General features: G+C 58.3%; 1 protein-coding gene and 1 long non-coding RNA gene across 2 annotated transcripts in view; one reads left to right on the forward strand and one right to left on the reverse strand.

Annotated features, from left to right (window-relative positions):
- Positions 1-2,345: 2,345 nt before the first annotated feature.
- LOC141582897 (uncharacterized) lies at positions 2,346-7,789 on the reverse strand. The gene is made up of 3 exons (XR_012515803.1): positions 7,442-7,789; positions 3,130-3,200; positions 2,346-2,739 (listed from the first exon to the last, which is right to left on the reverse strand). It is a non-coding gene; the product is annotated as an uncharacterized LOC141582897 (long non-coding RNA).
- Positions 7,790-8,375: 586 nt separating this feature from the next.
- The window catches only part of LMX1B (LIM homeobox transcription factor 1 beta), an 85,706-nt gene continuing 78,734 nt past the window's right edge, over positions 8,376-15,347 (forward strand). The window contains exons 1-2 of the mRNA XM_003940619.4: positions 8,376-8,563; positions 9,359-9,545. Coding sequence (XP_003940668.4) covers positions 8,425-8,563; positions 9,359-9,545 — 326 coding nt within the window. The 5' untranslated portion in view covers positions 8,376-8,424. The remainder of the gene's footprint in view (positions 8,564-9,358; positions 9,546-15,347) is intronic.

The following is a 15,347-nucleotide window of genomic DNA, read 5'->3' on the forward strand; positions in this document are numbered from 1 at the left end:
GGAACATTCAACCTCTCTGAACCTCAGTTTTCTCATCTGGAAAATGGGGCTAAATAATAATAGAAACCTCACAGGTGCTTTGTGAGTATTTGGGAGTGACATACGAAATGCCTGGCCTGTGGTGGACGCTCAGGGAATGGCACAATGCCACCCTCCCTTGACGCATCTGGGGAGGCTGCACCAGTGCAGACCAGCCTAGCCCAGACACGCCTTGCATCACCCAAGGTTAGGCAGCCAGGGCCTGGGAACCATCCCTGCCCTGTTTTCTGTTTGGGGCTTTGTGTTTCTCAGCGTTTCCTTTGGAAAAGGTCCAGCTTCCTCCCCACTGGAACGAGGCAGGAGGGGTTCGCGCCTGGGTCTGGATGCCCGAGGGAGCCTTGTGGGGAGATGACAAGAGCCTGGGGTTTGGAGTCAGGCCAGTCGGATTTGAATCCAGGATCTGACCTTTACAACACTGTGTGGCCCTGAGCAAGTGACTTCACCTCTCTGAGGTGCCAATTTCCTCACCTGTTTCAGGTCTCATGGTCTCTGCCTCAGAGAGTACTGGATGCAGATGGAGGGGTGGGGTGAGAGAAGGTTCTGGATGCAGTTCCCCAGTGTACATCCGGGGATTCCTTTTGTGGGTGGGTTGAAGACCAGGGGAGGAGCCAGAGGTTGACAGCTGGAGTGACCAAGACAAATGCTCCCTGGCAAACTGAACCCAGTGGGTGTCCTGCCTGGGATGGAGGTAGGAGGGGCAAGTTTAGGTCCAGCTTGTCAGCATGCTGCTGGAATGAGGGTCCAAAGCGATCAGGCCTCTGATTATTCAGGAGGAAAATCCAGCTTTCCATGCAAAATCTCATGATTAAGGTATGGTAAGGAGTATATAGGATGATTCCATTTATTAAAAAAAATCAAAAACAGGCAAAACCAAGATAGTGGTTTCCTTGGAGGGAGGGAGGTGGTGCTGGGAGGGACATGAAGAAGGATTTCGGGAAGCCAGTAACATTCTCTCTCTTCATCTGGGTGGTGGTGGCATGAGTGTGTCCCCTTCATTACCCTATGCTCCGGCACTTTTCTACATGTGACTTATGCTTCAGTAAAAATGCTAGAATAATGTTAAAACAAATAAATCCAGACTGCAGTGCTGGGAGGACAGGATATCTGCAGGGGCCAAACTGAACACATCGACAGGCTGCCTTCTGACTCCAGGCTGGAGATGTGAGGCAGGCGTGGGGGCTTTTGGCCGCTGACACCCTGGACAGGCTCCTCACCCTTAGCAGGCAGGTGCTTCCTCAGCCACACAGGAGGAATGCCCCACCCTGCTGCCTTGTCCGGAGATGGCTGGACAGTCACATCTCTGATCAACGCTCCTCTTGGCCAGGTCTGCTGAGCTCACATTCTAGAGAAACAGACAAGCTCTGCCACTTAAATGATAAAGTGGTCCCCCCAAAACTCACCCTTATTTATTAGACATTTTACTTTACCAAGAATGCCCAGAGGACAGTAATCAAAAGTGATACTAACCAAAACAAATTCACTCAAATGCATTCATGGAAAACGTCTTTCTGCGAGTTATCCTTAGTGTCTTAATACAGCTTTTATGGTTTCAAATACCATCCTGGGTCTTCTCTGCTCTCACTCTGGTCCTCAGCTGGGGAAGCCCCCAGTTCCAGACAGGCTGCAGAAATAATCCAGCCCATCCATTTGGCAAGAACGCCAAAAGGATAGGCTGTGGTGGCTCACGCCTGTAATCCCAAGACTTTGGCAGGCTGAGGAGAGTGGATCGCCTGAGGTCCGGAGTTCAAGACCAGCCTGGCCAATATGGTGAAACCCCATCTCTACTAAAAATACAAAAAAATTAGCCAGGTATGGTAGCGGGCACCTGTAGTCCCAGCTACTTGAGAGACTGAGGTGGGAGAATCGCTTGAATGTGGGAGGTGGAGGTTGCAGTGAGCCAAGATGGCACCATTGCACTCCAGCCTGGATGACAGAGTGAGGCGAGACTATGTCTCAAAAAAAAAAAAAAAAAAAAAAAAAGCAGAAGAGGCAGACCCAGTTCTGTTTCCAGAAAAGGCTTCCTAGAATCTGGATTTCACCAAACCCATCTGCCAGCCCTGATCACCCCCACGAGGTAAACTCAAAGGCTACAAACTTAACCGGTATTGTTTTGGGGCCCAGGAGCCCCTGATGTCACAGGGGTCATGGTAGGCAGTGCGATTGTGGATTGCCCCAGCTCCACACCTGTGTCTGGTCCAGAAGTCTTGGTTTTATTTTTATTTTATTTTCTAAGGGCCAATGGGAGGTACATACACCTCCTATATAAAGTGGTACTAACCAAAACAAATGCACCTAAAATGCATTTATTTGCACAGACACTCATAAAAACTTTACTAGACACCAAATAATTACAGGAAGGGGTGAACCTTCAATCCACCGAGCCACAGCATTTTGAAGTGGATTTAAGATAAAGATCAAATAGAATCGGTACTGGCCCCAGCCTCACACTGAGGTCTCTTCCCTGGCCATGGACCCATGAGGTGGAGACTGAGGAACTTTCTGGCTTTTGTGACTGTGTCCAATTCATGGAAAATGTCTTTCTGCAAGTTATTCTTAGTGTCTTAATGTGGCTTTTATGGTTTCGAATATGATCCTGGGCCTTCTCTGCTTTTACTCTGGTCCTCAGCTGGAGAAGCCCCCAGTTCCAGACAGGCTGCAGAAACAATCCAGCCCATCCATTTGGCAAGAAAGCCAAAGATTCTTGAAGAAAATACATTTTAAAATAAATATGTGACACCTTGAGAATGCCACGTGGTTGGTTTTGGTGTAAGAGGCTGAAGCCCCTAATTCTGTGGCCCCACAAGGGTCTATCTCTGAGCAGCTACTTGCAGGCCCAGGCTCCAGAGCAGGGCCAGTGGCAAAGGCTGTGCCAGCTGTGCCGGGCCTCTGGGCACTGCCTGGAGGGCTCCCGTGACCAGCCCACAGCTGCCTGGAGTGAAGCTTCACCTGCCTTGGAGGAAGATACACAGGTAAGCCCAGGGGGTCTGTGTGCCCTCAAGCCCTGGGTGGAGGAGGAGGAGGGGGAGGAGGAGGCAGCAGTGATTTCCCCAAGTCTTGATAGCAAGGCCCCCCTTTCATCCGATTATTTACCAAAGACGTACAGAGCCCTGGTGGGTGCTGGGTGCTGTGGTAAGCACTTACATTTCAACCTCTCCACAACCCTGTGGGACAGATGAGGAAGTTGAGGTGCAGAGAGTAGGGCAGAACCTCCCTGAGGTCCCACAGCCGGATCCTGAACCAGATCTGGGTGGCTCCCTAAGACCTGCTCTTGACCACTCCGAGCCACTGCGGGACCTCAGCACCACACCACACGGCCAGGGCGCAGTCTCTGCGGGCTCCAGTCCCCAGGGCTGACAGCAGCCTGGGCTCTGAGGGAGCCTGTCTCCTGACCCACTGCGGAGGAATCCCATGACTAATGACCCAGACCTTGTGCTGGAAAGTCATGGGTCTGTGGCCAGAGCCCCCATCCGCTGGGGGGGGGGAAGCTGCAGGAAGGACTGAGGGGGTTCACTGGGGCTGGTTGTCTCCCTACTACACACAGACACACACGCTTGTACCCAGCCTCAGACTCCATGCTCTGCCTCACCAGCAAATTCTCCTTCAAACCCGGTGTCCCCACCACCCCTCTCCCATCAGGCTCAAAAACCCCAATGGGAGAGGCAACCAGTTCCCAGCCCTGATTCAAAGGATCCCAGCTGGGACCCATCCCATCACTCCTCGGCGTGGGCCTCCATCTGGGTTCAAGGTCGCTGTGAGGTCTCCCACCCGCACAGCAAGACCACAGACACTTGCACCGTGCTGCGGCAAGGGTTACTCTGTGATGATTACACACGGCCATCTCTAGGTGAGAAGGGGCCCAACCCTTTGGCCCATGTGTCCTGGGGTCCAGTCAACTGGAGTCCAAGAAACGGAACATGGTCACTGCTGGCTGGCAAGTTTCCAGTACTCAATCTCTGGGTGTTCCTGTTCTACTTCCTGAGTCTGTGTGGTTCTCCCGGGACCGTAGACCCGGGGCCACCTCCCAGGAATATCAGCCCCCAACCCAGCCCCACGTCTTGGGACAGCTCTGGTCCACCCAGTCTGGCCGCCTCTTGTGGATCTGAGACTCGGCAGGGCCAATGACGGCGGGGCGACGTGGGACGGCCCAGGCTCTCCGCAGCCCTGGCTCTCCCGGCAGAGTAAATAGAGACACTCGCAGGTCCTGGTCCTCGGCTTCTAGCTCCTTCGCACCCGGCCTGGACTGCCCCTGCGCTGCCCCAGATCCGCGCCTCCAGCAGGGGTGGCAAACAGGGAGGGGGCAGTGCAGCTCCGGCTCTGGTCAGAAGCACGAAATGGTCCAGACAGCCCAGTGCGGCATGGACAGGGCTGCGTGGGGTGGGGGAGGGCAGCTCAGAGGACCCTGGTCGCGGGAGGCGGGTGGCGCAGAGGAGAGGGTGCACGGCCATAAGAAGAGAAGCAAGGGGGACTAGGGCAGGGCTTAGTGGAGCTGGGGCGTCCGCAGACTGGAAGGAGCCGAGACCCCAACCCCGGAGCCTCCCTTTCCATTCTCGCTTCTTCCAGCGATTCCGAGCCGCCGACTCAGTCTTTCCCCAGGTGGAAAGAATCCGAGGTCGTTTCTGCCGCTGAAATCTGAGCGGCAGAGCATCTCGGATCCGCTGGCGAGGACTGAGCGGCTCCCGCGACGTGGGCCGCAGGCGCCCGGGGAAATCCGCTGGTCCGGGATCGGTCCGGGATCGCACCCGCAGGGCCCCGGTGGAGCAAGGCGCCACTCACCGCCTGCGGGCAGGAGCTGGCTCTGGGCCTTGGCCCCTGCTGTGCCGTCCAGTCGGCCGCTTCTCCAGCAAGGGAAGCAGTGGAGCGGGACGGGAGCCCTGATTGTCCTGGAGAGACCTGGGGCCTCTGCGCATCTACGTGCGAAGGACCCGCGAGACCAGCCAACTCAACTGGGAGCACGGGAACAGAGGAATGAGGACAAAGGGCAAGGAACAGGGCCTGTAGGGGTGTGTGTGTGTGTGTGTGTGTGTGTGTGTGTGTATCTGTGTACACGGGGGAATGAATGGACAGCGGGGGAAGACACTGAGAGGGGCCCAAGTGGGACCCTCTCACTTGGACTCAGCAGCCCCACCCCAAACCAGAGAAGGCAGCCAGGCTCTGGCGTCCACCAAGCCAGCGCCCCTTCCCCGGACGTGGCCCGCATCGCGGCAGCCCGCTCCATATCATGCCTTGGTGGCGTGAGATATGATTCTGGCAGGATCGCGGGAGAAGCGCTGAGAATCCACAGTCCCCAAGTCAGACCAGCCGCGGCACGGAGCAGTTACTGTCCAAAAATCCTTCTGCCCGGAGACCCAGCCTTTGAGTGGCCTGAGAAACGCGCCTCTGGGCACAGCCATCAGCCCCCGATCGGCCCTGGACGCCAACCCAAGAGTCAGAGAAGCCTCGGAGGCCGGGGTAAAGGGGCCCTTATTCAGCCAAGGGGCGGTAAAGGAGAGTTGTGAAGTAGAAGGGGTCAGGCACAGGGAAGGTGGGGAGTGGAAAACAGGGGGAGGGGATGGATCCCTGCGCCAGAAGCTGGGAGTTTAGGGCCTGTGATGGGAGAGGATTCCCCTGTGCACCCTGAAGGAGAGGGCGAGGGTTTGAGCCTGGAACAAGGACTCTGGCCTGCAGGCAGTCGCGCAGCCCCGGTTGCAGGGACGCACCGTGGCCAGCAGAGGGCAGAATGTGCCTGGTCCGCCCGCAGGGCCCGAGCCGGGCTCCGCACCTCCGGGCTCTGGCTCTGCGCGCAGAAACCTTTGCCCGCCTGGCTTCTCCCTGCAGCAGCCGCGCCCCCGCCTCAGATGCCGAGAGAAGACGGCCCAGGCCCAGGCCCAGGCCCAACTTCGCGGGTCAAGGCCTGGGGTTTCCAGGTTAAGCAAAGAAGGGACCAAGATGTGGGAGAAAAACTCCACATTTACTCGTCCACTCTCCCCGACCTAAACACACAAAGGCGCCTTTAGAAATACAGGGAGGTACAAAGCCTCCCCCACCACCAACACACACACACAAACAGACGCTGGGAGACCCGCGAGCACACAGAAGCATTCAGAACCCCGGAGATACGCGGCCACACGAAGGTGACACAGACACCCATAATGAAAAGGATCGCAGACACAATACGGAGGTTGAGACACGCACAAAGACTTAGGCACCCGCACAGTGATGCAGACACACACGCCAGACACAGAGGCACGAAGGACCCACACATTCACACACACATGGGTGCAGGGGACTCAGACACAGATCCACAGATTCACCCCCTGGGAGTCTGGAAGCTTGCAGGAACACACATACCGTGTGTGCAGAGCCAAGGTGCCCACGGAGGAGCCGCAGAGGCGGGGGCCCGACACGCACAGACACACGCAGATACCCACCGACACATACGCAGGTATTGGAGTGGGGCGGGAGCCTCCAATCCTCCACAAAGCCCGGCCCCTCCGAGGGGCCCCGCGGCGCAGGGGGCCACTTCTGACCAAGCCTCCCGTAGGTTCCAAATCCGATCTGCCCTCTCGCCTCCAGCGAGGTCAGGGGACCCGCCCCCCATGCCCTCCGCCCCCGCCTGGCTCCGCGCCGCTGCTTCGCTCCGGGAGGAGCCGGGGCCGCCCCGCAGCGGATCGCGAGGGTCAGCCCGCTGCTGCCCCGAGCCTCACCCGCCCCCTTGCTCCCCGGTGAGCCGCGCGTCGGTGGGGACCCAGGGGCCGCAGACAGCCGGCCCGACGCAGTGGCCTCTCGCACCGGACGCGGGTGCCAGGCCCGCCTAGCGCGGGAATCAGCAGCTCCGTCTCGCCGGCCTTTCGCTTCCCGGTGCCGAGGCCCACTTTGCCCAGGTTGGCCAGGGCACGGCCCTTGATCCGCGCGGCCCAGCGACCCCGGGCCGGGTACCCGGGACGCCAAAGGACGCCAATCTTGGTAGCCAAGCCGATTTCTCTGGAGCCACCACTCCCTCCCAGAGCCCCTCGCTGCAAACCCGAGGAGGCCCGGCTCTTGCCTATCGCTCCCGCCCCCGCCCGGGGGGGCCCTTTTCCAGCCTTAGTTGTCCTCGAAACTCTCGGTTGCCTGAACCCGGGCCTGACCTTCCTTGTCGGCCCAGTGTCCCCCATTCTCGATCCCGGGGGGCCCAGCCTCCCTTGGGCTCAGACCTCCGCCCAATCTCTGCCAGGCCTGGAGTTTTCCCGGACCCCTCACCCACACTCCGGGCCCACTCCCCGTTCCTGGGCCTGGGTCCCCCTTGGGCGAGTCCAGGGCCAGCCGTCCTTGCCTTCTGCCCGCCCCCGTCCCTCGATCCCGGGAGCCGGCCCTCTCCGCAGACCAAGCCACCCCGAACAGGCGCCGCCGCCCGGAGGACGCCGACTCAGCTCCGGCGACCTACCTCGGCCGACAGTCGGGGGTCCCCGGGTAGCCACTCCGGGCCGGCGCCATCCCCTGGAGGAGCCGCCGCGCTCCCCGCCGTCCGCGCAGCCTGGCCTCGCTCGGGGCCACTCCTCGTAGCGCTGGAGCTTTACAAAATATTAATAATAAAGAAGACAGGGGAGAAAAGAGAAAGCCTTCGCTCCCCAACTCCCAAATCAGTTTTTCAAGGGGGTGGAGCAGAGAGATTTGTTTCGAAGGCGACCCGAACTTCTGCAAGGGGCCCGCGTGGCGGCCGGCCGGACCGGGGCGCTGGGGCCCGCTCTCGGGGCCAGGCGCGGCGCGGGGCGCCGGGACACGAGGGGGGGCGGCGGGACGGCACTATTTGACGTGGAGCCGGCGGCGCATCCCGGCGCAGGGATACGGGCCGCGGGGTTCAAATGTCAGGAAGTTTCGGAAGGTGAGGCGGCCCGTATCCCTCCGCCGCCAGCCCCAGCTCTAAACCCGGCGGCTCTGCGGGCGCACCATGGCACTGGAGTAGCGCGGGGAGCGCGCCCGGAGCCCCGCGGCCCGCTGCGCCCCGCCCGGGACCCCGCTGCGCCGCGCACCGCCCCCACGGCCCGCGGGGCCGCCCCTGCACCCCCCACCCCCTCCCCCGCCCGCCGCCGCAGTTGCCGCCGCCTCCTCCCTGCGGCTCCGTCTGCCGCCGCCGCCGCCGCCGCCGCCGGGCTCCGGGACTGACAAGCAGGTGACAGGGGAGCCGGCGCGCGTGGCTGCGAGTGCCCGGGAGAGCGCGGCGCGGGCTGCAGCCGCCCCGGCCCGCCCGCACGACGCCGGGGCCCGGGGCCAGCGCGCCGCAGCTCCACGCTCGCCGGGGGCCGCCGCAGCCCCTGCCCCGCGGGGGCCGCGCCTCCCCGGCTCCAGGGCCGCGGCGGCGGAGAGCGGGCGGACCGGCCGGCAGGCGAGCAGCCGGGCCGGCGTAGTCCGCAGCGCGCCCCGCGTCCCATGGATATAGCAACAGGTCCCGAGTCGCTGGAGAGGTGCTTCCCTCGCGGGCAGACGGACTGCGCCAAGATGTTGGACGGCATCAAGATGGAGGAGCACGCCCTGCGCCCTGGACCCGCCACTCTGGGGGTGCTGCTGGGTGAGTGCGGGATCGGAACGTTCGAGTGGTGTCAGGCTTGGGACAGGGGCGTCGTCCGGCTGTGGACACGGGCGTCCGGGCCAACGGATAAAGGAAATGGGTTTGCCATGGGGATGGGGGCAGAGAGAGACAGGACTCCTGGAGTGATCACCAGAGGGCCGCAAGCACGCCTCCGGCGGGCGTCCTGAGGGGACAGGACAGCTCCAGTCGCCACCCACCATCCTTTCAGGCCTAGGTTCTAGAGCTGCCACTCTGGCTGCGTAGGTGGCGGGTGGCAGGGGTGATGGAAGACCTAGCAGTCACCTTGGCGAGCTTGAGAGAGGCGCCAGCTCACCTGGGGTGGGGGAGCTTCTAAGAGAAAAACGTCTCCCGGGTCACTCAAACCACAGATCTTGGGGATATCGGGGACAGAAGACCAGGAGCGCTGCCGTGGGGCGTGTCAGCCAGCGAGCGCCCCAGCCTCACCTCGCCTGTCTTGGTCCCAGCCGGCCACCCTGCGCCATGCTCGTTCTCATTTGTCTTAACACCGAGCGCGGATTCTCCGGAGACGGGGAGAGCGCAGCGCCGAGCCGAGGCTCGAGGCCCGCGGCCTCTCCACTCTGGAGCCTTCGGACTGGGACCGACTAGCTGGGGCTGCCCGGCCCCTGGCGCAGCGGTCCAGGGAGTGCAGGCGGCGGGCGGTGATCCCGGGCGTCCCGAGCCTTCGGGGCCGGGGGCTGTGGGCCCCGTGCGACCGGGACGCCAGAGCTGGGCCGGGCGGTGCTGACCGCCGTACTTTCGCCCCGTGCGCTGTAGGCTCCGACTGCCCGCATCCCGCCGTCTGCGAGGGCTGCCAGCGGCCCATCTCCGACCGCTTCCTGATGCGAGTCAACGAGTCGTCCTGGCACGAGGAGTGTTTGCAGTGCGCGGCGTGTCAGCAAGCCCTCACCACCAGCTGCTACTTCCGGGATCGGAAACTGTACTGCAAACAAGACTACCAACAGTAAGCGCTTCTCGTCCTTCTTCCCCGCCACCACCCGGCACTCGAGCCCAGCCAGCCCCCTGCCGGGCCCGGCCCTCGCCAGCTCTGCTGCCGGCTCAGTGCGCCGCTGGGCCAGGCAGCTCTGAGGGCTCCGGGAGCTGCGCGTCTTGGGGCTGGGGCAGAGCAGCCCAGCCAGCCGGCACTGATGGGGTCCCGGGAACCTCCGGACGGCCCCCAGTTGCCATCCGTTATCCCGGAATCCTGCTCTGGGCCGCTGAATTGGGGTGCAGGCCGAGGCCCTGGGCCGGCTGAGGAATTTGGTGCCTGGGTCTTGGGATAGGGTCTGGCCCTACGGAGGTCAGAATTGGGAAAACAAAATTGATTTCCAAAGGAAAACGGTGCTTTAGGGGGCCAGGCCTGGCGGACTGCTTCAAGGCCCTGGTGAGTGGGGATTTGGGATTCCTGGAGCCGGGAGCCGGGAGCCAGGAGGTGAGGTGCTGGCCACTGAACGGCCTGAGCAGCAAGGGAGGCCCCCTGTCTGCCAGGCTCCCTGCTGCACTGTTAGTCCCTGATGGAGAGAAAAGAATGTCCATATTCCCCAAACCGTTCCATGCGGGAATTTTGCACTTGCAGTTTTTCTGGGTTGGAGAAGCATTCCAGGAAGAGGACGTCAAAGGGGGACAAGCTACAACCTGGGGCTCCCAGTGGGAGTGAGGAGCTGACAGAGTTAGCCCTCCCCAGAAGGTCTCCTTTCTAGCAGTGTGTACTGAGGAGGGGAACAGCCCGCTTTGCCCTGGTATAACCCAAACCTCGGCGCTGAGACCAGAGACGTGGCTTGAGCCCTTCTTGCTAACTTTAGTTTTTAGCCGAGACTGGATTTGTATAGCCGGGGCTGGGGACAGATAACAGTACATGCAGGCTTTTTCTTTTGACCTGCTGGATTTTGTGCCTGGCAGTGCAATTGGGAGGGAGGCAGTGAGGAGCCACAACTGAAAGAGGGGTGTGGGGATCCCCAAAGCCACATTGCAGAGACAAGTGGGTGCCTGTGAAAACTTTTTAGTGGTGCCAGAAAACCGTCCTGGATGAGGCTGCAGAGTGGGTATACCACTTCGGTTGTTTAGTGCTCAGAGAGGACTATGTATGCCCGAGCATCCAGGGAAAGAAAAGCTGGGCTGCCGGTGCCTCATGGTGAGTGCACCCTCCCTGCAGTGCCCAGGGACTGTCCCCAAATCCAGGGTCTAATGGAAAGCAGCACAGCCGAACTGTTTAACTGAGGCCTGGAAATAGTGCAGGCCAGAGCCCTAGAGAGGGCATCAGGTTTTACCCCAAAAGGCTCTGGCTGTGCCCGGTGCTCTAGCGGCTGAGCTGGAGCTGCTTTTTGCACTTAGCTCTTTCTTCCGGCTGAGGGATCTTTGGGTAGGGATTGGAGTCCATTCAGAGGGTCAGCTGTTTTGCTGGTCCCAGAGTGCAGGTGAGGCCTTCTTCTCAGTAGGAAGCACCCCAGATTTAGAGATGCAGCTGTCGGTTGGCTTTGTGCTGTGCTCTGGACTAATTTGATTCTAGTTCTGGGAGAGGGAGATGCCGCCAGTCAGTTCAGCCACAGCCCAAGCATATAGCAGCACAAATAGAATGGGAAAATCAGATTGGGATAGATGTGGTTGTGGGCTCTGGGCTGGACTCTGTAGAGAGCAACAGCTTCCAGCCCTCTCCCCACCAGCCCTGCACCCCTGGTCTCTGCTGGCCTGACCTCCGAGCTCTGGCAGTGCCACTTACCACCCAGGTCAGCCACCAGCCTTGGCGACACACGTGGGGGAAGGGGGCCGGGGAAACTAGAAAGGGACCTCCGAATCATTTGCATGGTTTGAAAAACAAAACAAAACTACTTTTAATATATTGAAAAGATTCACCAATCACTTGTACATATTCTGCCTCCCCTACCCCCCATGATCATTTATGGAGCTTCTCTTTTACAAGAAGAAAGGATGCCCCCAGTTCTTCAGGCACAGAATGGTAAAGTCATGAAATTTCAGCTGGATGTTGCCTTAGAGAGGAGCGGCTCACCCCCTCATCCTACAAAACAAACGTTAAACATTTGTGACTGCTTTGTCCAAAGTATATTTGTTTTTTAAAGAAAAGGAAAAAGTCACCTAAGAGCCGGATTCTTCAGTGCAGTCCCGAGTGTTGGGAATTATTTTTGGCACAGGGCGAATCTCAGGTCCCCAGACCTCACTCAGTCTGGGTCCTGTGGGGCTGAAGCACGGGGTGGGGAGTGTATTATTCTAGTTATGCAGTTCACTTCTCCTCCCTCATCCCGTTTTTCCCAGTAATCCCAATTAGGTATCTTCGTTAGGCCAGCAGGATGTGCTAGGGGTTAGGTGTGGGGTGGTTGTTATCAAGACAGTCCTGGGGACAAATACCCAGGGAGTCGTTTTGCAGGGAGGTGGAGCACCGCTCCAGGCAGGCAGCGGCTCCCTGGAAAGGGATATTCTTTGCACAATAAATTTTTTTATTCACATTTCTTTTCTTCTTTGAGATTCGCAGATGCATATTTATTTCATCTGTGCGTAAATGCTTTTCAGACGAGAATCCAGGCGAGCGGGTACAGAAACGTGCCTTCTTGATTTTGTCGAGTCTTTGCGTCAGCGGCATCGGGAAATTAACAACCCCCGCACCAAATACAACTTTTGAAAAATGTGTCCTCACGCCTGATTGAGTTGCAGGGCTCCATCCTTAAAAAGAAGTTGCCGTTTTTTGTTATATGTTTCTTCCTCCTTTCGATGTGTTCTCCTAGATCCGGGATACCCAGAAGTGCCAAGTTCTTTTACGCACCACGGGGGTGATTAATTGACACTGGGGCACATTGAGCCGAATTTGATAAAATCCTCTTGTACATCCTTGGTGAGCGGAGCACAGCAGAGGTCAGCCGCAGAGTTTGGGCATTTTCATTCTTAACTCCAAAAGTCTCCTTTTTCCCCGTGTGTGATTTTTGGGGGCTCATTTAAAAAAAAAAAAAAAAAGCCTTTTCGGACAGAAAACCGGTTAAGAAACGGAGAGGAACACCTCTCCCCATCCTCCACCAGAGAACAAATGAAAAATAAGGCACGTTCCCCGCCCCCCCCCCGCCCTGTTTTTTTCTTGGCGGCTTGGCCAAATAGACTTATGTAACTCTCTTTTCTTGCCGTCTGTCGCTCGTCTGGAAAGGGTTTTTATCCTGAAGAGGTGGCGAATTCCTGGAGGAGGCTCCGGAAAGGGGGAGGGTCGGTGGGAGAGTCCAAAAATCTGTCACAAAATGGAGTCTAATCGCTTGTAAGACAGCTCCCAGGTCTGACGACCCAAGACCCGCTGGGGCGCGAGCCGGCGCCTTTGTGCGCGGCGAGACGCGGAGCTCCAGCCCGGGCTGCGCTCCTACCTCGGCGGCAAGGCCGCGGCGCCCTTCCGCCCGCAAGGCCTGCCCGGGCGGTGGAGCCTCTCGGCTGCACAGACTTCTAGGGCTCCGTCGGGCCCGACGGGGGCTCTTTGGGCTCGCCTATCCAGGTAGGATGTGCCCTCCTTGGCAGAAGGGGAGCATCGAGGCTTTGATTGAGTTTCACAAAAAGCCCTGGGGTGAGTCCTGGCATGAGTTTTAAAAAAATTTCCCCCAGCTGGCTGCAGCTCCCTTTGCCCAACCGCTCTGCCCTACACATTCCTTTCTTTGGAAGTGTTTACCCTGGGAAAGACCTTCCTGGGAGGCTCACCTCTCCCCCCACCCTCGCCATCCAGCTCCCAAGTTCGGGTGTGGCCCAGGGGGAGAGTAGTCAGGCTCAGCCTTCTCTGGCTGCTGCTTCTCCCAGCCTGGAAGGCCTCCCATAGGCCCTCCTGCAGGGTGCCACTCTCCAGCAGCACTCCTTCTCCAGTGTGTACCCCAGCCAGTGAGCCCCCCATCTCACCCCAGAAGACTCACTCCGGACTGCAGAGGGCCTGTCCTGGAGACTATCTGCCTGAGAGGAGGAGCCAGGACTTTGCCTTACAAAAAGGCTTTCATGGTGCTGTCTCTGGGGACTGAGACCCAAAGGGCTCACCCTGGCAGCCCAAGTCTGGGGACCCTCTGGCCCTTTGGAGGGCATCTCACCATTTAACCCAGTACCTTGGCTGTGTGCAAGTGGGTAAGCACAGGCCTTCCTGAGGCTGCAGTCCCCTGCTGCTGAACGGAGGCATTATTCACAGTGACTCCTGGCTCACCCTCGACTCCCTGGGCACTGGGCTGGTGTGGCCTTATTTGTTTGCCCTATTTTTCTTGAGTAGGGGAAGCAGGCTGGGAGGATCTCCTCTGTGTATGTAATTGGTGACTGTCAACTCTCTCCTGCCCTGTCCACTGGAGCCAGGCTTAGAGACCACATGGCCCTGGCACCTAGCTGATCCTCCTCTGTGAAATGGGGACTTATTCTGCTGCGGGCAAATATTCGTATAAGGACTTGAGATAAGGTGCCCCAAGGGACCTGGCATCTTGCCTGACTTGTTATTAACACTCTGGAAGTTATTGTTGTTACTATTCTCACCATCAGCATGGCAGGGAATACCTTGTCTCCAAGGACACACACTAGACTGCCAACAGGTTCTATGCCTAGGTTCCATGGCACGCAGGGTTTGCCTTGAGCCTCTCCATGCAGGGAGGATGAGGGGCACCCCGGGGAAGCCATTGCTTTTGCCTTCTTAGGACATTGTGAAAGTCTTGCCTTCCTCATCCTTGAAAAGAGCTTTAGACTCGAGTCAGACCTGAGTTCACCTCCCAGCCCAAGACTTGGCAGCTGTGTGATCTTCACTAAGTGACTGTTGGTCTCTGAGCTGGGCTTCATCAACAAACTGGGGGTGATGATGTGACTTTGCAGGGTGGTTGTGAGGATTACACAGGCACCTGGTGGAACTTTAATACATATTGCATTCTCCAAGGGATCAGTTATTCTCTCCTGCACCTCAAGAGAGGTGGAAAACCTAATTGTGTGGGTGAGCACAGATGCCAACTGCATTAACAGAAAGGGCCACAACAGCCTGGTGTGCTAGGTTCTTTCTCCTTAGGGGCAGAGGGAGGTTGGTCCAGAGCAACAGTATTTCTGCCAGGAAACAATTGGCATCTCCAGGGCCCGCATATAGCTTGGAAAAGCTTAATAATTCATATTCGAAGAACTGTTTGTACTCATTGTTTTGTGATTGAAACAACAAAAAATAAAGCTCAGCCAATGGAGAAGCGCGTAGGTGAGAGAGAGATCCAGGGATCTGTCTATTTCTCAGAAGGAAGATGAGGTTTGAAAGGCAGAGAAGCACCATTCCAGGAACTGAGAAAGCCCCTCCAGCTCGGGCTCATGGCCTTGTGAGGTTTCCACCCATGGGCAGCTGGCGATGCTTCTCCAAGGAGCCTCCTCTGTCCTGTAGCTCTGGAGTTTCTAAAAAATAAAAGGAAGGAAAAAAAAATCAGTCCTACTTTGGCATCAGTTAGGCTGAAGGATGGAGGATCCTCTCACCGACATGAGTTATAACTTCCAATTTGTTAGACACCACAGTCAAGCCTCAGCCGGGGAGGGAGGAAGGGAGGGATAGTCCACTCATCCAAGGAGCTGCATGTGTGCTGTCAGTCAGTTGGGGGTGCCCGAGGACCCAGGGCTCTGGGCTCTCTGGCTGACCCAGCCGGAAGTTCCTCCGGCCCTCTCCAAGCCAGATTCTGTGCCGATGGCAGCAAAGAGCAAAACCAAAATTATATATGTTTATTGCCACTGCAGTCAGAAGTGGGGAGTCGGTGGTAGTAAGAGAGGGCTAAGGCTGAAAACCGTATTTGAAAAAGTTAATTCACGA

The sequence above is a fragment of the Saimiri boliviensis genome, chromosome 2 (assembly GCF_048565385.1).
Source record: "Saimiri boliviensis isolate mSaiBol1 chromosome 2, mSaiBol1.pri, whole genome shotgun sequence".
Classification (NCBI taxonomy): Eukaryota; Metazoa; Chordata; class Mammalia; order Primates; family Cebidae; genus Saimiri; species Saimiri boliviensis.